The sequence below is a fragment of the Elephantulus edwardii genome, unplaced genomic scaffold, assembly GCF_000299155.1.
Source record: "Elephantulus edwardii isolate Elephantulus edwardi_28Jun2011 unplaced genomic scaffold, EleEdw1.0 scaffold00104, whole genome shotgun sequence".
Lineage (NCBI taxonomy): Eukaryota > Metazoa > Chordata > Mammalia > Macroscelidea > Macroscelididae > Elephantulus > Elephantulus edwardii.
Genome location: NW_006399854.1, coordinates 7,477,899 through 7,503,213, shown reverse-complemented (window position 1 = coordinate 7,503,213; position 25,315 = coordinate 7,477,899). Strand labels below are relative to the sequence as shown.

The following is a 25,315-nucleotide window of genomic DNA, read 5'->3' as shown; positions in this document are numbered from 1 at the left end:
GACAGCCGGGGGGTGGGGGGTGGGATGGGGGGTGTCGTCACCCGTGAAGCCGGCCAGGAGCGCAGCGATGTCTTCGTCCATGGTGAGCTGGGGGTGGCGGGGTGAACCGACGGTGGTGACTGTGCGGAGGGGCCTGTGCTCCGGGAGGAACGAGGTCTCAGTTATCTCATTTAGGTTTTGTATCTTCACCGTTTGATAAAACAATTCGCTCCTAAGACTTTCTGAAGAATTTGTGTTCTACTTAGATAATCTCTAACCAGGATCTGATTTTCCAAGTAAAAGTGATTTTTCCCTCCCCTAAGAGCAAATGAATTCCCATGGCCGGTTAGGGAGACAACCCAGGGAGCCAATTACCCATTGAGAGCACTTGCTTAGAAATTTCTCCTTGGTAAAGTAAACAGACTGTTCTCAATTTTTACACATGAATTAGAAGTGAGGAATGGCCCATTAATAAGATGTAACTGCAATATTACAAAACTGATCAATAGAAACTCATTTATTACTGGACTAAATGCCCATTATTGTATATAAAATACAGATTTGCAACCTCATGTGAAGTTAATTTCATACAAGCGATTTCCATTTACAAATGTAGTGCCCTTAAATGTCAAGTTTTGATTTACAAAACCCCCGTTTTCCTTGTACAATGAAGTGTCTGTGTGTGTGTGTGTGTGTGTGTGTGTTTGTATGTATGTGTTTAAGGGAATGATTTGCTATTAGAGAAGGAATCTAAAACTTGAAATAAGAAGAGGAAGTACATATTAGAAATTCTAAACAAATGATCAAACAAATAATGGATGGAATGTGGAAGGTTTATGAAGATGATGATCTCCACCTTATAGTTATTTATGTGCATCCTCCAGGAGCAGAAGGAATTAGATGGACTTTTTCCAACAGAAGGAGTTTGAATCTGTAAAGTCTTTAACTAAAATGGTTGTAATTTTGTGTTACACAGCAGCACTTTGCTTATGTAATTGAAATAAGAAATTGAGTGCCTACCTGAGAGATTCCAGGGTACTTCTAAGCAAATGAGATCAACGAGAAGCCCATATAGCCTCTAATTAAAAGCGAGGAAGTAACTTACTTCATGACACAAGGATTCTTAGTGAATTGAAAAATTTGGGTAGAAAGGATACACAGTTCCTCCTCATTGGAAGCTTTTACTTTCCCAAAGTCTAAGTCACTTTTTAAAATATTACATCATTCTGGAAGGCAGTGGTAAACAGATGCAGGGGTTGGTACCCACAGATCTAGCCCTTGAAAAGACTTCTGGGAAAATAAGTATAGGAAACAAAAGGAGGTAATATTTTAGCACCAGTCGTGCCTGAAGAGGAGACTCTGGGTGGCCCAAATGACTACGCCTGCAACTGCTAATGGAGAAGTTGACAGTTGGACTCCACCTACAGGTGTCATAGAAAAATCAATCACTGAAAAATGCCATGGAGCCCAGTTCAACTTGGTTCACATGGATTACTGAGCCTGAATGAATTCAGGGACAACTTGTTTGTGTATGTCTGTGTCTTGAAAATGTCATTTGACTGGAATGAAAGCCCACATGGGCTAAGCTGAGAAGTACTTCTACTTGAAGCAAATGGAAAAGTTGAGGTTCTTGACCTTGGGAAAATGTGAACGTTCACTTTTCTTTGCCTAATAGCAAATTCTTTTCAGTTCAGGTTACTGCTGGGGAGAGCAAAGAGAACAGAGTGTGAAAGTAGGGGAGAAGTCAAGGGAGGGGCAGACATGCGTTAGATGAGGGAGGAGACAGGAAAGCTCACTTTACTGAATAAAGGATATCTTAAAATATGGGTCCTGACACACTCTTCTATCAGACAAATTGGATGAAAAACAGATTTACTACATTCTTAAATGCAGTTCATGTCTAATTTACCATAATGATAAAAAATGTCAAAAATCAGACCACTCATCAGCTGAAGCATTTCTAAGATGAATCTTTGGAATAATCCAGATGACATTTCCTTTCATTCAGGTTCAAAAATCATGGCTCTGCATGAGTGTTTCCATGAAGTTTACAGTTGTCTTTTGTCTTGTAATAATTGCGCATTCAGAGGTACATGTTGGTTCTAAAAGCTTTGGCAGAAATGAGCTGCATATAGAAGTGAATATATAAAAAGTTCTTGTCTTTAGGCTGACTTGGCATAGATTTGTAAGGCCTCAGTAAATTGGTAATAAGCAAATTTCTTGAAGTGGTGCAGATGAAAATAAAACACATGGGTAGAGTAGCAGATTTGAAAAACAAGCTATTACTGTGTCCCACTGTTCTATAAAAGGTATCAAATAAGGCCACTATTTGGAAATAGAGTTCCTCCCTCCCTCGGTTTTTCCTGTAATGATTTCTCGTCAGTTTTGTGCTCACAAGACGAAGAGATAGGGAAAAAAAATGACCTTTGACTTTGTTTCCAACAAAAAGCCAAAATCTGGGCTCAGTGTTCTTGAAGTGCAAAGAGTGGGTGTTTCTGGCTGGCAGGGTTTGTGGCAGTTGGCTGACAAGTAGGTGGTACTTATGAGGGCTCCCCAGGGAAGGAACAGGGTCTGGGTGATGTGAGTTCCGTCCTGCTCATGCTCTTGTTTGTGACGTGAGCGTGGACCCAGGCATCTGCTACTATTCCTTCCCTTCTGTGGGGTGCAGGCAAGTCTTGGCCACTTCAGACAACAGAGCAACCGCTTTGACACTTGGAGCAGCATTTCTTCTTTTTCTTGGGGTGGAAAATGGTGAGGATTGCTTCATCAAAAACTGCTTTGAGACCTTTCTGAGTCAGAGCTGAGCATTCCAAGTAGCATTGCGCTCCGATCTTAAACACAAAAGAGAGAGTTGTGAGACATTGCCTCCTGGTAAGAGAAAAGCACAGCAGTGTCAGCCCTTTGCCCACCTAAGTACTACTGCTCTGTTCTACCAGTGAGTTTGGGAGGGATTTTAAGATGGGTTTTTTGCCCTGTGCATTGAAATATCAATCTGTTCTTCAAATTTTTCTTTCTTTTTTTTTTTTAAAGTATATTCTCATATTAGCAATGTTATCTCTGGATGGCACAGTTAACACTCTAACTGAAAGGTTGGGTCTGAGTTTGTCTAAGGTACCTGAGAAGAAGGTCTGATGATCCACTTTCAGACACTCAGCCCTTAAAGCTTACAAAGGACAGTCTAATGCTAACACCCAGGGTCATCATGACTTGGAGCCAACTCTATGGCAACTTTTTTGATATTGACAATAAATAGTTATGGATCACTTTTAGTAAGCAATAGATTTCAGAAGTGATCCATGACCTTCTCCCTCACCCCCCTCCAATATAAGAACATAAAAGGAATTCTCGTGGCATAGTGGGTAGCCTGTTTCTCTACTAACCAAAAGATTGACAATCCTAATAGACCATCTACGCCTCTGGAAATAGAAAGACCATCTCTTCCTGTAAAGACTAACAGCTTTTGAAATCCAATATAGAGGGTCACAGTGAGTCAGCATGGACTCGAGGGCAATGAACATTTGGTTTTATAAGAAAAGAACATACAAACATGTTGAGTTGATTCTGACTTTTGTCAGCCCTATTTATATAACAAATCAAAACCTTGTCTAGTCTTGTATCACCTGCATAATCTTTGCTGTGTTCACTGTTGCCGTAAAAAATAGCCAAATATAAAAACAGACTTAAATGTGTTCTGTGAATGGTGGGGCTCTTTTTAAAATCATCTCATTTGTATTGAGAGGAGGTCCCGAGAAGGGACTCTGGGAGATGTTTACATCCCAAAGAGGAAGGAGAGGGGAAGAAGTTCTGCAGTGCTTCTCTTATCTGAAGGCCAGCAGGGCTTTAGTTTCGCAAGAATATTTTCTTATCTACTGGGCCAAAGGCATGTATACTAACAAGAATATTTCCTTATTTAGAAACTGAGGATGTACTTAGACTCATGACCCCCTACCTTCCTGAATCTATTTCTGCCTCTGTAAATTCTCACTGCTGCTTTGAAGCTACCAAAGAGAAAACCCCATAACTGCTCCTTTGTCCACTTCCCTATAAAAACCTCAAGCCAAACAATTCAGGAAGCTCAGCCACTTTGGACAATAGTCCCCCTTGGCTCTACTGGATAATAAAACCTTTCCTCTTTATAATTCAGGTGTTCAGGTGATTCATCCTCACCCTTGGGTCTCATCTTCCTGGAACAATATGAAGAATGTGTATATTACGTGCAAGTGAAATATATTTTATGCTGTATGTGACAAGGCAAACTTGTTTAACACAATGTAAAGAAAAACAAGTGGTAAGGTTTTTTAATAGGTCATGCTTCATTAAAATGTGCTTCTGATAAGATGCTTTTCAGCAAAGTAATACCTATTTGGTATTATTGAGTTACAACATAATTTAAAAGACTCAAAAGGAAACCATATTTTTTGAAAAAAACTAAACATGTGAGAATAAAAATTCTCACATCTGTTAACATTTTAGTTTTTTGTCAATACCAAGTCACATGTAGATAATATATTTTGTACATGGTTAAGGCCTTATTTTGAAGCCTTTTCCTTTATACATTGATGTATTTGATAATCACAATATACCTTGGTGAAATACAGACATTCAAGCTAGAATCATAGATTTCATATTATTTATTTGACCAGATGTAGATGACCAGAGTAGACCATGAACCACTTTGATATTAAGGACACTTGGAAGAATACTTCTGTTTTATGCTCTATGTTATTAGAATAACTGAAACATTAAAGCAGATTCAGTGGTTGGGTGGTCAGTTTATAGAAACAAGGACAAGTAAATAGCTAATGCAAGCTAGGAAGCTCATAGTTCTACTAGCGTTTGTGGCTATTGCAAACAAATAAAATGGAACAAGTGCAAGGGAGGAGTGGGGACTATGGTGCATTGTAAAGGCTACAATCCCTCTAAAAAATTTTTGCCGGATAGGAATGCTGGTTCACTGTGATTCATCTTTGTATTTTTCAAGAGAAATGAGATGTAATAATTTTCTTTCATATTTGCTAATTTACAAAATGCTTTCTGTAGCAAACAAAATATGTATTTGGAAGCAACCTGATAGTATGTAACATCTGGACAAATGGATTTCACTTGAAAAAGGGTTGCATAGACCCATAAGGTTGTGTGGACTGTTTAGCCTTCCCTAGCAACTAATTGGGTGATTTTTATTCTTTGGGAAGGTACATCATACTTGGAAAGGTAGGGAGTCAGTTAAAGAGAGGAAGACCCTCAACGTGATGGTAGACACAGTGACTGCAGCAATGGACTCAAATGTGTTAGAGATTATGATGATGGCACAGGATAGGTGAGGGCTCTGATCTGTTGTTCACAGGATTGCTCTATGTCATACTAACTTGATGACACAACAACAACAAGCTAGAAAGTGAAAGACTCACACCTAAAATTTAGATCTTTTCTTGTTCCATGACAGTACCTGTGGCCCTTATAATTCAACTCTGTTAAGTAAGTCTGTTTGCAAACAGAAAAATGAAGTTACTCCCTTACTTGGAAAACCACACCTATGGAAAGAAACCACATCATGCAATTCTATTGCTTTGTTGAATCCCCTAAAGTATGCTGGTTGGATCCAGATAAAATATTTCCTAATTTTCCCAAAAGATACTATGTACTTTCTATTCTCGCAGAGAATGATTTCCATATGCGCTAAAGAAAAATAGCAAAAGAAAAGATGTAGGTTGTTGAAAACCTATTTTATAGCTTTCATTTTGACTATGGTTTGGCCTTTGGATTAGGAAAGAACTTTCTTTCCCTTTATAATTAAAAACAGCAGAATGAGGAGTGAGATATAATTTAGAATTTTTCAAATATCATAAAATTCTATCCATTATATTTTTGGGATTGTGTCCAATGCTTGATATGAACATGTGTGTGATGAGCATCTGAATCTAGTGGACATGTTAATTGAATGACTGTTTGCTTGTGAAGATATTCTCACTGATTGATCTGAAAAGGACCCCAGAACTACTATTGTGGAGATTGTACTAGCCAGTAAATACTTCCCAACCGTGACTACAAATGCCCTGGTGATGTAACGTGTCACTAATGGGGCTGCTAACCAAAAGGTCAGCAGTTCTAAACCTCTAACTACTCCAAGGGAGAAAGATGGGCAGTCTCCTCCTGTTAAGATTTTCAGCCTTAGAAAACTAGTGGTGAAGGTTTCTACTATGTTTTACTTGACACAAGTGGGTTCTTTGGGTAGTAGCCACAAGTCTCGGGCTGTGTGAATCTGAGTATTAGAGGTGAGTGAGACTGGCTGATCCTAACTTACATGTGGGCTCTGTGACATCTGGTCCTGCTTACAGGTGGGCCCTTTCCTTCTCAAGCCGTGTGCTTCAGGCAACCTGTCAAGAGTTTGCCTTTTGATGACTCTGGAGGAGCCCATACTTGTCTTCCTCAATTTAGATATTTCTGAAGATAATTTAACAGTAGATAAAGGCATTATTGTGACTAAGTTAATACACATTCTTGTAGTGAAAATTCCACGAAAAGCAGCATGTACGTTTTGGATGTGATTTGGAAAATAGGCGTGAGAAGTGGCACTAAGAGGTGGGTCTGCTTAACCACTTATCAAATACTTTGAGGTTGAGAGAATTCATTCTGGCTCAGGGAAGAGGCAAAGCCCAAATCATTACAAAAAATGTGAAACAGCAAAATGTTTCAGGGAAATAGGGCTTTTAAAAGGCATTTTTCCCCACTTACTTCTTAGAGCAAAGTAACTACCCTGGTCAAACACTTAGAATTTATTTGTAAGCATTTAGAATACCAGGATCCTTGCTTACAAATAGTCTCAACAAGCTTGAATGTGCTTACCAAAATTACTTATCAAGAAACGGAGATTGAGGAATGTAAACTGAGAACATTTTTTCCTGATAACTCTATAACAGGAGTTAAAAGATAATGGCTTAAAGCCTAGGTAACTTATCAGGTGTTCAGAAGAGAAGATTCCAAAGGAAGAAACTGAAAAACCATGATGAATCAAGTGGAAGGAAGCTTGATACTTCTGGTTGTCACATCAAAGGCAAAGAAGACTTCCTTGCTGTGGAAATGTGTAAGAGGGTGTGTGGATATAACAGAGTTTGATGAGCTAGATCTTGCACTGCATTAACTCGTTTCATCTGCACACGAACCCCAAGTAGATCTAAGGTCAATCTCATTCCATAGTTCATTCAACAGACATCTAGAGAGAGGAAGGAAGCTGCAAATTGAATTATCTCTTGACTCAGTCATTCTGTGGATTATTGAAAGAAAATGTAGGGAAATAGTGGTTAAATGAACTAAAATGAGTTATCAAATGGGAAGAATCACAATGAATGGACATGAAATGGTGAGTGAAAAGGGCTTTTTTCCCCCTTTTTCTTTTTTTGTGATGGAGGAGAAGGGTTAGTGGAATAAAGAGAAAGCTGGTTTCTATGAAATGAAAGTATGTTATTTAGTCCTTATTTAGGAAAGGCATAGAACAGGCAACTAGAAAGTCAAAGAAAGAATGGAGAATCAGATGTGAGAGACTCTGTGTTAACAAATCAGCATTATACACAAACTTCTGAAATAAATATCTAGGCCAAATGGCTTTAGGATATTTTATCCCCAAAGACTATAGTGATTTCCAGCTTTTCTCAAGCTATCACTGGAGAGGGGCCTCATAGCTGACTCTCCAGCAGGTTGTCTGAGCCTTTAAATGACACAGAAGGAGATTGTCTTTCTTTTTCCTGCAGAACAGCTGTTGGATTCGAACCAACGGAAGCACCACCATTGGGTTAGTAGCACTGCTCCCTCCAAATTTACTCCAGAGATCCTGGATTGTCAGCTTATGACTGGACAGTACAAAGACACTGATTGAAGGACAGTCGAGGAAGGAGTTGTAGCAACCCAAAGAGCACATACTCTGTCTAAAAGTTGTATTTGACAAAAGAATGCTGCTATTGCTGCTGATATGTGCAGTTAAGTTGGAAGCAACTCATAGCTGATCCTCCAGCAGGAGGATCATTTTTATTTTTTTAATTTAATTTTGTGTGTGTGTGTGTGTGTGTGTGTGTGTGTGTGTGTGTGTGTACCATCAAATCAGATCTGACTGGTACAGGAGGAGATTGTTCCTCCTTCTCCAGTAGAGCATCTTTTGGATTTGAACCATGCACCTCTGGAATTGCAGTGCAGTTTCTTGCTAATAGGCCACCAGAACTCGCCAAAGAGGGTAATTTTCAAAAGCTGTAACTCACACAAGAGGAGATTGCCCATCTTTCTTCTAGAAAGCACCTGGTGGGTTTGAACTCTGTGACTTTGTGTTGGCAGCATAACTCCTTACCACTAAGCCTCCAAAGTTCCCTTGAGAAGGAAATGTTGGCTTAGTATTTATTATATCCTTAGAATTTTAAAAATTTCTTGAAACTAGAAATAGATACATTGCATTTTCAAGTGAATATTGGAAGCAGGGGTGGGATCCACTTCCTAAAAATCATGCCTCTTGAAAGTCTCTGAACTTTGATAAATGATGATAATTCTAGAAAGGCTTCAGGCCTTTTGTTGATAGGTTGCTATGAGTCATACTTGACTGGATGACAATTGATAACAACAACAACAACAACAACAACAACATTGGTCGCTTAGTTACATGTAGAGACCTGGCAGCTTCTATGTTAAGTGATTGGCTACTAACTGAAAGGTTAGTGTATCAAACCTATGTAGCTGCCCCAAAGGAAAAAGAGCCTGGGATCTTCTGCTGCCTTAAAGAGTACAGCCAAGGAAATTCTATGGGAACTTCTGCTTGTCACACAGGGTCACAGTGAGAGGAACCTGGTCTCAACAGTGAACTATCACTCTTTGGTAGACCAATCAAACATTTAGGAAAAAAATTTGGGCCAGCAGTTACCTCTCTGCTTCCTATGCTTTGAAAAATTAAACCAAACCCAAATCTTTGTGTATCCTTTGTGTAGACTGATATCTTAGTATGGGATTTCAGGTCACAATTTCTCAGCTTTGTCAACTTCCAAAACTTGACCTTATTCTTCTGACTCAGATATCAACTCCAAGAGAGATTCTGATTCCTCCTTTTCTGAAAGAATGAGCCCCTTCCTTCTCTCTGTTACTTTAATACTTGGTATGTATCTGTCACACAAGCATCTCTGGTGGTGGTGTATGGAAGCATTTAGCTGCTAACCAAAAGCTCTGTGGAAGTAAGATGTGGCAGTCTATTTCCATAAAGATTTATTGTCTTGAAAACCCTCTGGGCAGTTCTACTCTATTGTTTCTGGTTGCTAGGTGTTGGAGTTTATGATGGCAGTTGGTTGGCTTTTTATTTAATATTCATGCTCAGTGGAAGTACCTTTGCCTGTTCCCTCCCGTGCCAGCTTCAGGGCCTCCTGAGAGCAAGGGTGTGTTTCCCTTATTTCTGTAATTTGGGCCCCCACAATGAATTGAGTGAGTGATTATCAATGACCATGGGGAAAGTGGAAATGGCCAGAATATGTTAGTTGCTGCCATTTCAGTCTCAACTCAAGACAAGTCCATATGTTGCTCGATGGGTTTTTTAAAGTTGTGACCTTTCAGAAACTGATAACTAGCTCTGTTCTCCAAGATGTTTCTGAAAGAGTTTAACCTGCTAGTTTCTGCTGGTAATCGGACATTTAATAGTTTTTTCCACGTGCATAAAAGGAGAATAAAAGTGACTTGTTTCAGTTAGGAGGAGAATATTAGTTTAAGATGATTGACATGGATCTTTTTGCAGCAACTTTGCATTGTTAGATCCCTCTGTGCACATTAAACAGGAAATAGCACTAAACCAAAGAGTCACAACAGAATGACAATAGGTACAAAGAGTGGTGAAGAACAAGGAGAGAAAAAGAGGCCAAAGTCTAAAAAGGGAAAATGGAAAATTGTAGCAAGAAATACCTTAGGAAGTCTGATCTCAGAAAATCATATTTAGGGTGCATCAAATATAAAATAGAATCAGAAAGAGAATGAACAAGAATTAGAATCTTAGAATGAAAATGTCCCATACTACCTTACATATATTAGGTGTTCAATCACTGTCAATCCCAATAGCAACCTGGACATTTATAAATATATGCTAAACAGGAAAATTAGACAGGGGAGGAAATACATTAGTGAAAAAAGTAAAATACAATGAATATTTATGATAAATATGATAGAAAATATTTATGTAAATGTGGTTAACTTTGGCCTGTAAGCAAATGTAAATATGTATGATACAGAAATGTGCTTTAAAAAGATTTAAAAATATCCCTTGAGATGAAAAGAGATTATAGATGAAAATGTCATGAAAATTGAATATTACTGATTCAAAGGACCAGATAGAAAAGTCAGCATTAATAAAGTATTTAAACTATGAGAATATAAATATTAAATAGGAAGATTTAGAAACTGACACAGCAGTTTCTTGAATTGTTGAAATAAGTTTAGGGGCAGTGATTTTATGTTAAATTAAAAAATTCATAAAAATTCATTGCCGTTAAAAAAGAATTCATTGCCATTGAATTGGAACCGACGCTTAACTGACCTTCTAGTGGGCTTTCAGAGAGAGGATTGTCCATCTTTCTCCCACAGAGTAGGGCAACTCCCTACCCACTAGGCTACCAACGACCCCTTCATGTGGATTAATTTGGAAAAGGATAGTGAGAACAGTTAGACAATTTGAAGAATGTAATTCCATATAAAATTTGTTGAAATGATAAAGGCTTTGTTGTGAATATGTATATTCACAATATATTTTATTAAAACAAGGATCTTTAGTACACAAAACCAACCGCCATCAAGTGATTTCTAGTGCACAATAATCCTTTATTGTGCTTCTAAGGCTCTAAATCTTAATAGCATGTGAATGTCCACCTTTCCTCCTCAAATAAGCTGGTGGATTTGAATCGCTGACCTTTGGGTTATCAGGCCAATACATTATGTAATGTGCCTTCAGGGCTCCTTTCAATGTAAATAGATTCCCTAAACATAAGAGTTTATTTTTCACATTACACATGTAAAACAGGAAAATACGACAATGCAAGTGTCGTTTTCTATCCTAACCCTGCTGCCTCTTAGCTGTGTCTCTAACCTAAGACTCGGTTTCCTTTGGAAAGGTTGAGATAATAATACACACACTTCAGGGGGTTGCTGTGAGGATTAATTAAGACAAGGCGGGTGAAAGGCTTGGCACCATGCCTGGTGCACTGCAAACACTCCATAAGTGCTAGTTGTTATTATAAATGACAGAAAAGTCAGAGTAGAGAAACACAACGCATCTCTATAATTACATGAGTTGTGATGAAACAAGTTAAAAAATCTTGCTTGGTTTTTCTTCTAAATTGGATTCTGTAAGCAAAACATGATTCTCTCAGTATCTGAGAGCAGTTGCTAGGAGAAACTGGCAAAAGGCAATAAAGTGGTGAACTCAGCCATTGTTCCTAAAATAAGTATGTAATGAGATGGGAGGCTTTGCAATGATTTCTTCTGAGAGGTGGTGGTTGGGGTGGGGGTAAACGACTTCTCAACTGAAGAAGTAAGCCTAGGATGCTGACAGGATGGTGGCGGGGGACGGAAGATTCAGAAACAAAGAATACAGAAACCAAATTCCTGCCAAAGCCAATGGGTAGTAAAAGAATCTATTGTGTATAATCACATATGCATCTGTAGCTATTTATACACCTTAATAAGAAAAATCATGGAGCTCGGGTGGCCTAGTGACAAGAAGCTGTGCTGCAATCCTTAAGGCACATGGTTTGAGGCCACCAGCTTCTCTGCAGGAGCAGGATGGGCAATTTCCTCCCATGTTATTAACTGCCTCTAAAAACCCAGTGGAGGGTCAGCTATGGGTTGGTTCTGACTCTACTGTTCACAACAACAAGAAAATATGAGGCTCAATGTTTGAGATGGTAGAAGAACTTAAGACATGTATGCATTTCACTGGAGGAAAACAAAACAAAGCAAAACAGGAGAGGCAAAGAGCAAACTGGTAACATGCTCGGCTGCTAACCAAAAGACTGGTGAAGTGAGTCAACCCAGAGGTGCTTTAGAAGAAAGGCCTGGTGATCTACTCGAAAAAAATATCACTGTAAACTCAATGAAGCTCAATTCAGCACTGACTGGCACACACAAAGTCTCCAGGAGTTGGAGCCAAGCCCAGGGCAACTGGTCTTCGAGAGAAGATAATGTGCACAGTGGGCAGATGCATAGGTAGTGAAATCTACAAATATGGCTTAGAATTTTTGGTCTTTGCTATCAGCTGTGTGAATCAGACATATTTTTTCTCTTTAAGACTATTTCCTCACCCATGAAATGATAAAAACACTATTTTCTTAGGGGATCAAATGAAGATCAAATGAGATGGTTGGAGAAGTACAGTAAGCCCCCAGTTATAAACAGCTGACTTAACAGATAATTGTCTAAATTAATACATAGTGTTCCCTTTAGAATCACATGAATTTGCCCTCACTTTAGAACAATTGAACTAACCTCTACTTGTGCAACAAACCCATCACTTCCATTTGTTGAAGTTCACCTTTTAAGTCATGGAAAAATCTTCAAGACGTTTTGACTTTTTTTTCTTTTTTGCACTAACAAAAGACTAAATAAGAACCAGATATACCTGTTATGACTTGACCACACATTTTCAGCTTGAAAGATTCCATTAGAACTGGCTGTCTTTGATGACCTGGGAACTGTCTTTACTAATTATCCTAAGAGCTTCATGAATGGCTAGTACTAGTAGCATTAACATGACTATTAGTAGAAGTAGGTAGAAGCTACTATCTCAAATAATTGTGATGTCTTTTCATGTCCTGCACCCTTAAAAAGAAAATTTTATATTTTGTTGTTTTTATGTATTGTTGAATCACTTGCATTCATAGCAACCCTATGTACAATATCTCTGAACCCTGCCCTATCTGGAGCATCTGCCCTTATTACCTCAGTCACTGTGTGAAATTTTATATAATATCTATTTTAGTGCACCATTTTTAGTTTTGGGGTTTTTGAGTATATCCAAGTCAGACAAATGTGTATGTTTTTGTTAACAAAGAAACGGTTGTTAATATTTTTCTTGGCAGACTTAGACTGCCTGGTACATGTGCTTGGTCAGGATTAGTCACTTAGAAGGTAAAACAGAAATGTAAACCTGCTAATTTGATGTTGATGGATTTGAGACTAAATGAGGAAATGGATTCTGATTATAGAAACATGTTAGAAACTACTTGCTTTATAAAGTACGTCTTTTTCTGTCCTCTTTGTATACATCTTGATAGTAATAGGGAGACAAAACTTTGTTATGTGGAAAATACTTTTAAAAATAATTCCTTAACGAAAATCACTATTCATACTCAATTCTCAAGAAAGCGTTCTGGAAACAGTTCCAGTTATGAGCAAGTTGCTATTATCTGAGCAGCAGCCACTAGGATTCTTCAACTAGTTATTTTTCAGTCTCTGTTCCTCTTGCAGATGCTGTTTGTGACACAATCCAGGCCCCTCTAAGTGGCTATTCATAACACAGTGAGAAATATTACACAAATACACCCGTCCCAGATGCTAATCTCCATTTCTCCCAAGAATATAATAAAGCTTCTCTTATGGAATTATTTAAGTGAATTACACCGATGATAAGCTGTGAAATTTACAAATATACATCTAAGGATTCCTTTCATTCATCTGAAACATGACAAGTGGATATTCTAGAGGTTGCTAAATCAAATGAGGACTGCTTCATCTATTCGAGTTCCTCAGATTTATTTCTTAATGAAAAACAGACAACATGGGCTGACAAGAATCACTAAGTGGCCTGTTCCAGTCTAACTAGAACAGAGGGGAGAATGGAAACCAGAGAAGATTCTAAACCTCTGTTTTAAAGCAAATCTCTGTGTAGGTCATCCCCCCACCCCCAAAGCATTTGAAGCAAGCCAAACTCTCCCCTCAGCAAGCACACATTTATAATTAAATTTGTACCGCTTTTGCGAGTTTCACACCATGCTCATATGTAAGGGGCTTCTCTTTCATGTACAGCAGACGGGCCAAGGTTTTGGGATCATCACGAAGGTCGATCTGGCAAAAGATATACATATGATAAGCTTGCCTATTTTTCTAGGCCTTGCCAAATTTTTAACTGTGGTCAGTCTTTCCCTTTGAATATAGAGTTTTCTTTAAGGAAGTTTGCCTGAAAAAATGAAGTGATTTCTTTGAAAACTCAAACACTTTCCTCTTCTTCAAAAGTAGGCACCCTGGGAGGCTGAAAACTTCAATGATTCTGTTGCTGTCTTAGATGTTTTTGAAATTTCTTATATTTTAGATACCAGCAATTGATCATAAGGGACTTTAATAATACAGTGGATTAAGTGTTGATCTGATAATTGAAAAGCTGGTTATTTGAATGTACCAGCATTTTGATGGCTGAAACATGAAGCAGTCTGCTACCATAAAGATCTACGCTGGCTTATAAAGTCTCTTTGAGGAAAAAAAATAGCCTATTGGTTTGCTTTTATAAGTCACAAAAGATAGTCATAGTACCTTCACTGTGGTAAAGCAACAATTGCTTTGATTGCAAATTATGTTCCTCAATTAGACACTGCTTAGTAGGTCATTTTCTGGATCTGAATCCATTTGCATGTGTCTATGTGGCATTTCCAAACCAAATCTCTGCTCTGAGGAATGAAGATTGGCCATCTGTGAAAATATTCAACAAACACACTACCGGCTCTGAAGGCAAGTCCCAAGGAAGAGCTTCCAAAACATTTTCTTGAGCAATAAGCATTATTAGTCTTTACAAATAGAGCAATTTTGAAAATATAAACAATTAAATTAGGCTCTGTAGTTTAAAAAGTTTGATTGATTTAAAATCTCACTGTATATGTGATCCCCTGGATACACAAATGGGTATGAATGTGGCAATATGAAAGCTCTTGTGGTAAAGAAAACTAGTATGTTTGTGTAACTAGTATCTCATTCAGTACTTATATGGATTTAATTGTTCAAATATTATGCTAATCTGTTATTAAACACATATTAATGATTCAACAATGACTTAACAACAACAGCATAGAGAGAGAGTCATACTAATGACTTAACTACAACTGCAGAGAGAGAGATCAGTTGGCCTAGTGGGCAGAAAGTGATGCTACCAAGCTAAAGGTGGGTGACTTTAATCCGCGGCTCACAGGCCTGTTTTTAATTGTTTTTGGTCAAACATTCTTCTAGTTCATGTAGCTCTGGTCTGTCCACTTGCTGGACAGAGAGGTAACTCGTGGTGGCTGTGATGCTGAACACTGACACTGATGTATCAAATGCATTAATGGTTACCCATGGTGGACAGTGTTTGGTGGAGTTCCCCGATTAAAACAAGCTTGGAAGCAGCAGTGAGGGGCATACACTTCCGAAATAGCTTGCCTCCAGAAACCTTATGAACCTGGAGAAAGGATTAAAATTATACAGGTGTTCAGGTCTTTCATTCATAGGGTCGCTATGAATCGCCTGTGACTCAACAGCACTTAACAATAACAACAACAACAATGACTCAAAAACATGTCTTACTTCCTATCATATCATGGCAGCAAGGATCCAAGCTCCATCAGTATGATTAATAATTACTAGTTTAAATTTAAAGCAAAAACTTCATGAGAAGAAATTATTATCATTCACATTAGAGAGAGGAACTGAACTTTGATCTTGTTTCTAGGTAAATACACATAATGTATAATTACATATTTATACTAAGAAATATTTTGCTTTCCTTTGTATTTTAAAGTTTCTTTGAGACAAAATGTAAGTAGAAGAATCTTGAAGGAGCCATATGAAAAAAAATTAATTTCTATTCCTTTCTAATAGTCATTTGGATTTAAGATGATTTTGTTCTTTTTTATATAAAAGGGTGGAACAATTTTTGATACTTTTGTACAATTGGCTTAATGTTGATGATTTAAACTGTGGAGTTCTGTGAATTTTGAAAACACTATAAGCATTATTATAATCACATGTTTATTTAGCATATTTGGTTTAATTTTTTTTAAGGTATAGACAACAATGTACTTAACAAGTTGCCATACTTTTAAATTGACGACTGCTTAGAAGCACATTTTGCTGTCATTTGCGGCAACCTGTTAAAGGCAATAGTCAATAGAGAATAGCACTTGTTCTTTTTCTCCAGGAGCATTATTAAGGAGTTCTTGTCATTATTGCTATAACTAGGGTCATTTTGACATTCACACCTATTTGTGCCTTTAAAATTACCATGCATTTGATATATTAACAACCCACCCTCACCCCTGACCAAAACAAACCCAACAACCAAGTAGTTAATGGGTGTAATTGACACCCTCACCTCACTCTTCTGGCTCCAGGAGTGGGTGAGGTTCAGGGCAAGAGCAAAAATCATTTTTTTAGTTGAACATTTAGTTTTTTAAAGGCCTTATGAAAACTTCCTGCTTCATATTACACAGTCAATCTATTGTCTTTTGCATCAAGTTTGACTTGACTGCACTTAAAACGTAACGATTGTCTTTTACAAGTATAAGCTAAGAATTGCAGTTCTAGCATATTGATGTCTGAGAGGGTTAGTGCTAAGATTACTGCATTCTTGAGGTAGCTTGTAGTTTAGGTGCCGTCTACAGGGTCTTTATTTTGGTAATCCTTCCTTTCCCACCCTTTCCCTTAGCTACCCCGCCATCCCGAGCTTTAACCTGGGTCCCAATGAGGACATAAGGCACATGGGGCATGCTGTCTTTCAGCTCCGGGACCCATTCCTCCTGGACATTGTGGTAAGAAGCAGGATTGACAACAGAGAAACAGATCAGAAACACGTCCGTGTTGGGATAGGAGAGTGGTCTTAGCTGGTTGTAGTCCTCCTGTAGGGAGAGCAGACAAGAGTTTGTAGCACCTGGTTCTAGGGAGAGAGAGAGGCTAGATTGCTCTACTGCCCACTGTAACCAAATATTACCCCTACATTTATTTTCTTACTTATTTTATATTGGTTTACTTACAAAGTTCGTATACATTGTGTTTCACATTATCCTTCAGTCACATTGTATTTCATACAATCATTACCATTGAACTATGCCCACCATTTCCCTGTCTTTCCAGATCCCCACAAGATCTTTCCCATTTCCTTCACCCCCGCCCCCTTCTTTCCACCCGCCAAATTGTGTGACCCTATGATTTCCCTCTGCCCGTCCTCATCACTCTGATCTCCCCCTCTCTGGATCCTCATACATATTTTACTTGTTATCTTTCTTTTTCTATAATAATTGTCTTATGCAGTATTTGCCTTTGTGAAACTGAATTAGTTCACTCAGCACAATGCTCTCCATTCTCTCCCAAGTTATGTATTAATTTTCTAAATCATTGCTCCTGTGTGCTGCATAGTATTCCATTGTGTGAATGTACCACAGTTTTTCAATCCATTCGATTGTATTTGGACATTTGGGGCTGTTTCCATGTTCTTGTGAGGGTGAATAATGCTGCTATGATGTACTGATGTACAAATGTCCATTTATGCCTCAGTTCTAGTTTCCTTGGGGTATATTCCTAGCAATAGAATAGCTGGATCATATGGAATTTCTATGTTTAGCTTATTGAGGAAGCACCAAATTGCCTTCCAGAGAGGTTGTACCACTTACAATCTCTCCACAAGTATATGAGAGTTCCTATCTCTCCACATCCTCTCTGACATTTATTGTTTGCTGTCGTGTTGAACTATGCCACCGCTACTGGAGCGAGATGGTAGCTCATTATGGTTTTGATATGTGCCTCTGTTATTGCCAGAGATTTTGAGCATTTCTACTGAATGTCTTCCAATGTGAAAATTCTTTTCATGTCTTTTGTCCATTTTGTAATTGTGTTATCAGTCTTTTTCTTGTGGAGGCCCTGTTGGATTCTGGAAACTTACAATGCGAGACCCTTGTCTGAGATGGCATTGCCAAATGTCTTTTTTCCTAGTTGGTAGTTTCCTTTTCACCCCGTTGGGAAAAGTCTTTGATGCGCACAGGGATTTAAACTTTAGATGGTTGCATTCATCAATTTTATCCTCTCCTGGTTGTGTATTTCTGGCCCTATTTGTCAGCTTCTTTATACCATAGCTGAGACCTTCTAAACTTGGTTTCATTTTGTCTTTTATAATCTTTGTAGTTTTGGGCTTTACTCCTAGGTCTCTGATTCATCTTGCATTGCTTTTTGTGTATGGTGAGAGATGTGGATCTGCTTCAGTTTTCTATAGCTAGCAGTCCAATTTTGCTAGTACCATTTGTTAAAGAGGTTGTCATTTCCTCATTTGATAGGTTTTGTTTCCTTATTCTAATATCAGTTGACTGTAGATAAATGGGTTAATTTTGAGGTTCTCAATTCTGTCCCCTTGGTTTATGTGCCTGTCATTGTATCAGTACCATGCTGTTTTGGTATAGTAGATTTTTTTTTAAATTTAATTTTAATTGTGATTTAAATAAAAGTTTACAGAAAAGTTAGATTTTCATTCATTCATTCATTCATTCATTCCTGCACATTTTACCCCCGTCTCCCATCCCCCTCCTCAAGTTGACTTTTTTAAATACTAATTTATAAAATTCAGATACATTGTTTTTGAAAATAGATTCTTTCAATTTCCCTCAACCCCCTACCCATCAAATTGTACAACTCCATCATTTATCCCCGCTCTCCCTGCCCATCCTCATCCCTCTGCTTCCACTCTCCCCTACTTGCCTTGGATCCTTATACTCATTCTACAATAATGGTTTTATACAATATTTGTCCTTGTGGGACTGAGTTAGTTCATTCAGCATAATGCTCTCCAGTCCTTTCCAAGTTAGGTAATAATTTACAAAATCATTGCTCCTGAGTTCTGCGTAGTATTCCATTGTGTGAATGTACCATAATTTCTCAATCCATTTATTTGTTTTTGGATGTATGGGCTATTTAAATGTTCTTGTGATGGTGAATAATGCTGCTATGAACATTAGTGTACAAATCTCCATTTGTGTCTCAGGTCTCATTTTCTTGGGTTATCTTCCAAGTAGTGGAATAGCTGGGCCATATGGAATTTCTATGATCAGCTTTTTGAGGAAGCACCAAACTGCCTTCTAGAATGGTTGTACTATTTTATAATCCCACCAACAATGTATAGAAGTTCTCACCACATCCTCTCCAACATTTATTACTTGTGGTCCTGTTAAACTTTGCCACTGTTACTGAAATGAGATAGTACCTCATTGTGGTTTTGACTTACATCTCTCTTACTGCCAGTGATTTTGAGCATTTCTTTTTGTGTCTGTTTGACATTTGAATATCTTTCTCTTTGAAAATTCTTTCCATGTCTTTTTCCCATTTTGTAATTGGGTTATCAGTCTTTTTTTTTTGTGGAGGCCCAGGAGTATTCTGTAAACTTCATTATAAGACTCTTGTCTGAGATGGTATTACCAAATGTTTGTTACCAGTCTGTAGATCAGGGAGTGCTATGCCTTCCACTACATTCTTGTTTTCCAGAAATGCTTTGTTTATTTAGGGTCTCTTTTCTCTACAAATAAACTTGCAAATTGCCTTTTCTATCTCCTTGAAAAATCTGTATCTGTAAATCTGAAAGATTCTGTATCTGTACTCGGATTGCTTTAAGCATGCTTTAAGCATGCCCTATCCGTATTGATAGGGAGTTCTGGTGGTGAAGTGGTAAGGAGTTGGAATGCCAACCCAAAGGTACATGGTTGGAATGCCACAGCCTCTCTGCTGGAGAAAAATGGGCAATCTCCTCCCCTGCAATTAATTACCCCTGAACATTCACTGGTGGGTCAGCTGGCAGTCAGATCCTACTTTATAACAGTAACAAAATCCCCCTTATTACTAAAACGAAGGGACTTTTAGTCAAGAAGCCACCTTTCTGTTGAGTATGGAGAGTTATTTTTCTAAGGTTCTTCTAATTCTTCAACCCAACATTTTTCTTTCACAAGTTCAATGAATTTAGTAATTTTACACCTTTAGTTCCTATATGAAGCATTCAACATTTCTTTAAATTACCAGACAGAAATGACCAATAGTAAGCTTGAAATCTGTAGAATTTGAAAGTTTCCGTTTTTTTAGTATTCTGTGCTCAAAGAACCGTGCTCAGACCTTGTCTAGAATTGGTTAATTCTGGCAGTTAGGATACCAAAGGGATATCAATAAGGAAAGCTTTCCCACTTTGGTAAGACCTGCCTTTCCTCCCCCAAAACCACTCCTTAAAATGGTCATTCATGCAAAGCCAATAAGCAACATTTGCCCAAGGTTAAAGCCCTGAGAGTAGGAAAGGTGGGTACAGAGGATGAATGGTAATGAGAATTGTGGTAGAAATAGGAAAAATGTGAATATATTGAGGGCACTGAAATTAATGTTCTAAAACAATACATAGATGGTTGAATAAAAAACCGACTTGTGAACTTTCATACAAATCACAATAAAATAATAAAACACAATAGTTATGGCTGTGAGATCTTTTTGCCTTTCACATCTGATCAGACTCATTATTTTTGCAGTGCAATAAGAGACCAGATCCAACTTGAGTTAACTAAAACGAGGCTGTTCTTGAAAGGGATGACCAGAAACAACTGCAATTCTCCTCTCTGTGCCACGTTCAATTCAGGTGCTTCAGAGAAACAACAAAAGTTTCACATTCTACCACTTAAAAGTGCTAAATTTCAAAATCTGTTCAAGGGTGGAAGATAAAGGAAGTGGTATATGAGCTTATAAGGCAGTAGAAAGAAAGAAAGAAAGAAAAAAAGTCTTCAAATCAGTCCAGATAGAGGCTGGTGAACACTACAGGAAAACTTGGCTTCTCAAACTTGGTAAGTAGGAATTGACTCATAATTGACACAGATTAACTTCATCTGGGAAAGAATGCTTGGAAAATCTCAATATCAAAAGTCAAAACCAGGACAGGGTGCTGACTGTGGAAGGGACCACCAATTACTCATGTGTAAGTTAAAGTTGAAGAAAATGAAAACAAGTCCACAACAACCAAAATAGTACCTTAAATCTACCCCTAAATTTAAAAAAACACACAACCAAACACCCCAAACTATCTCAAGAATATATTTAAGGTATTGAAAACTAATGATTGAAGAGCAGATGACTTGTAGGATTACATAGAAGACATCATCCTTGAAGCAAGCAAACACAGGGGAAAAAGAAAAGACCGAAATGATGTCAGAAGAGACTGAAAATTGCACTAGAGCATTGAAATGCTAAAAAAAGGAAAGAGATGGAGAAGTTAAAGAAATGAACAGAAGATTTCAAAGGGCATCTCAAGAAGACAAAGCAAAAATACTAGAAGGGGATGTGCTAAGAACTGGAGTTGGAGAATAAAAAGGGAAGAAAATGAAAATCCTTAAAGCTAGGTCAGTAGGTAACATGATAGAGAAAAGATTGAAATTGTGGATCTAAGTAAGAGGAAATTGTCGACAAAGAACACCACTGATACTGTGAGGAGATCAAAACATGTATTGAACTGAGAAAGTCTGCTGTCAGGGACCTCTCCAAAGTACTGAAGAACAATGATGTTTAAAAACAAGGTAAGTCTGTTTCAGGCCACAGTCTTTTCAATCACCTGCTATGTATCCTAAGGAGCCAGACAATAAATAAGGATGACAGAAGAAGGATCGAGTTGAGTTGTGCCTTTGAATTGTGGTGTTTGAGAAAAGTGCTGAGTGTACCATGGACTGGCAAAAGAACAATTAGGTATGTGTTGGAGAAAGTGCAGCCAGAGTGCTCCTGGGAGGCAAGGATGGTGAAGTGTATTTTGCATATGTAGTTAGAAGAGATTATTTCCAGGAAAAAGACATCATACTTAGGTGGAATATCAATGAAAGAGAGGAAGACCCTCAATAAGAAGGATTGGTACAGTGGCTACAGTAATGGGATCAAGTGTATTAGAGATGATAAGGTTGGCACAAGGTAGGACAGGGTTCAGATCTGTTGTCATGGGTTCATAGGGTCTCTATAGGTTGTACTTGTCTTAATAACAACAACACAGCTGATCCTCCTGTGGGTTTTCAGAGGCAGTAAATTGCATGGGAGAAGATTGCCCATTTTTCTCCTAAAGAGTTGCCATGGATCAAAACTATGTGCCTTTGAGTTGGCAGAACAACTCCTTACTATTAAGCCACCAGAGCTCCTTTTTCAATCTTGGCTTGCTAAGAATCCACATACTGGTATAATGAAGACACTCCTGCCAAGTGTCAAGGGAGAGAATATGCAAAAGGCCTCTGGCAGAGTAGAGCCTGTCTTACTGGGGTAGGAATTGGTGAACTCAAAAAAAGAGCTGTCCCATTCTCCTGACCCCACCTATCCCTGCGATGCCAGGTGATGCCAGTGGCCTGCAGCAACCTTCATCTTGGCGAGATGGATATAATGAGGGGAACGTCTCTTTTGGGGTTGAGCTACTCAATGAACTACAGGCAGGCTTCCTTGTGGAAGAATATGTTGTTAAATATTGCCAAAAAGAAGAATCTTGACTGAAAAAGATAGGCTCTGCTGAGGACCTTTGCTTTTGTTGGTGTTAATAATAAAAGAATGAGGAGGGAGAGGAGATGGCTAATGCATGAGGACTGTATTATGTCACAAAAGAAGGCCAATTCCTTTCTATGGCTGGCCACTGACTTGTAGTACAAGTCCTTTGTGGAACTTAACAGCCTCAAATAATCAAATATACTGCTGTCGAGTGGATTCTGGTTCATAGTAAAACTTCCATTGGGTTGGCAAGGTTGTAAGTCTTTACATAAAAATTTACAAGATAGAACACTCCCTATCTTTCTCTCTGGTGGGTTAGTATTGCTGACTTTTAGTACACCATCAAAGCTCCTTTAGAGAACCAGCAATATTCAAAGCAGGAAAGTGAATACAGAAGAGCCATATGCAACTGACAAGATGGATGGGTAAGAGACGTACACATTTCCTCAGGAAAGAAAAGCATGTACAGCAAAGGTTTAAAGAATATTGACAATTACTTTGACACTAGGGGGTAGACTCTGAGAAGAATGGGAATCCCAGAACACTTGATTGTGCTAATGCGAAACCTAGACTTGGACCAAGAGGCAGTCGTCAGAACAGAGCAAGGGAACACCGCATGGCTCAAAATTGGGAAAGGCGTAAGTAAGCCAGGGATGTGTCCTGTCTCCATACCTTTTCAACCTGAATGCAGAACAGATTATCCGGGAGGCTGGGCTCTATGAGGAGAAATGTGGGTTCAGGATTGGTGGAAGATCTATCAACAATCTGCGTTATGCAGATGACACCACCCTGCTTGCTGAAACTAAGGAGGACCTGAAGCGCTTACTGCAGAGGGTCAAGGACTACATCCTTCAATATGGATTGAGGCTCAATGTCAAGAAGACAAAGATTCTCACCACTGGGCCAATTGGCAGCATCAGGATGGGTGGTGAAGAGATTCAGATTGTTCACAGCTTTAGTTTGCTTGGCTCCACACTCTTGGCACCAGTAGCCAGGAAATTGAAAGACGTATTGAGATGGAAATGTCTGCTGTTAGGGACCTCTCCAAAGTACTGAAAAGCAATGGTGTCTCTCTGGAGACTAAGGTGTGCCTGAGACAATCCATGGTCTTTGCTATCACTTGTTATGCATCAGAGAGTTGGGCCGTGACCAAGGAGGATAGAAGGAGAATTGATGCCTTTGAGCTGTGGTGTTGGAGAAGAGTATTGAGGGTACCATGTACTGCTAGGAAAACAAACAGATTCATCCTGGAGAGGGTTAAACTGGGCGGCTCCTTGGAGGCAAGGATTCTGAGGCTTCGTCTAACATATTTTTGACATGTTTTAAGGAGGGACTGGTCCTTGGAGAGGGACATCATGCTTGGTAGGGTGGAGGGACAGTGCAGGAGGGGAAGGCCCTCTATGAGGTGGATTGATTCAGTGACTGGGATAATCGGGATGGGAGTGTGAGAGACAGTGTGATTGGCACAGGACAGAGCAGAGTTTAGGGCTGTTGTACCTAGGTTCTCTATGAGTCGCAAGTGACTTGACAGCACATAACAACAGGGGATAGAGGAGTCTTCCTCACTGGTACTTCATGGGCATCAGCTGTGTCTTGGAACCACATAACATTGCCAACTTAGCACAAATAGGGGAGCACCCAGAGCATTGAAAGTTGACGTGGAGAATTCCAGTCTTGGTGAAACATTTCCAGATAGGGATGGATTATCAATAAATTGTGTGATTATTGACTGAAACATAGGAATAAATAAGAAATTCAACCAGAATACTTCATTCCGCTGGAAAAGTCTAACAGTGTATGGACCATTCTTGCTTCTGCTCTACCCACTGGGGTCTTCTTTGTGCCTGGGCACTCCTTGCACTCCTGCCATGCTGGTCCTTTGTCTGCATCCTGTTTTGAGACGGTATGTATAGTGGCATGAATTCTTCTGGCACCAAGTCCTGGTAAAAGGTTTGACACTGTCAGCCGTTGTTTCACCATCCAAACTAGTGGCTACACAGAAGAGAGAATCGCATCTCTGCTTCATTGTGCAGGGTGTGGCCCTCATTCATCAAAGGTCTGCTATTTCCCTTGCACCTGGCTATCTTCTGCATCCAAGTACTACTTTCTGTTTTTAACAGCTTTGAGAAATAATTTACATAACATAAAGTTCACCCTTTGAAAATATGTTCAGTAAAGATGACTGCAATCGTCCCTTCATATTGGGATGGTGTCTTATTAAATCAATTTAAACCAGTAGGGGAGGCATAGATAGCTGTAAATTTTGAAAAACGTGTTTAGACTTGTTTTGCATTTTAGTCAGCTGTGCGGCTAAGAGTTTATTGTTTAAAGTGGCTATTCTCGCCATTTTCTGACTGTGGCATGTGGATGAGAGGAAGTATGCAAATAGGTGTGTTAGCCTATGCACAAGAGGATTGGTCAGTCTTGTTTAGAAATTTAGGGGTCCAGTAGCAGAATGGGAGAATCTCACCACCAGCAAAGAAGAAGCAAGAGAACGCAATGCATTCTCTGGGCCAGAGATTCTTGCCCCAACCACGCTAGGTTCTACAACAGCAACCATAGCTGCCACAGGAAACAACCAGAAACCTGAAGTGAGACAGAGCAGACCTTGGGACTGCTACCTCATGGGGAACCAGAGCTAAGAGCCTTCGCCCAAATTTCTTGGAAGACTAGGGGAGAGAGAGCCATAACTGGTGGGACTGAGAGATTCCTAAGACTGGCCTAAAACCACGGCTGAGACACTTGTCATCACATTTCAGAAGCTGTCCTGAGTGATTAGATTCTACTACTAACCTAAATTATAGACTCTGACTTCTCTAATATGGGTCTGTGTGGTCTGTGAGCTGTCACATTGGAATTTGGA

The 25,315-nt window shown here is 38.9% G+C and overlaps 1 protein-coding gene across 1 annotated transcript in view; it reads right to left on the bottom strand.

The window, feature by feature from the left end:
• Positions 1-2,639: 2,639 nt before the first annotated feature.
• The window catches only part of LOC102845597 (rho-related GTP-binding protein RhoJ-like), a 140,438-nt gene continuing 117,762 nt past the window's right edge, over positions 2,640-25,315 (bottom strand). Inside the window, exons 3-5 of the mRNA XM_006891791.1 lie at positions 16,671-16,835; positions 13,948-14,043; positions 2,640-2,810 (exon numbers count right to left, since the gene is read on the bottom strand). Of these exons, the coding sequence (XP_006891853.1) occupies positions 2,664-2,810; positions 13,948-14,043; positions 16,671-16,835 (408 nt within the window). The 3' untranslated portion in view covers positions 2,640-2,663. The remainder of the gene's footprint in view (positions 2,811-13,947; positions 14,044-16,670; positions 16,836-25,315) is intronic.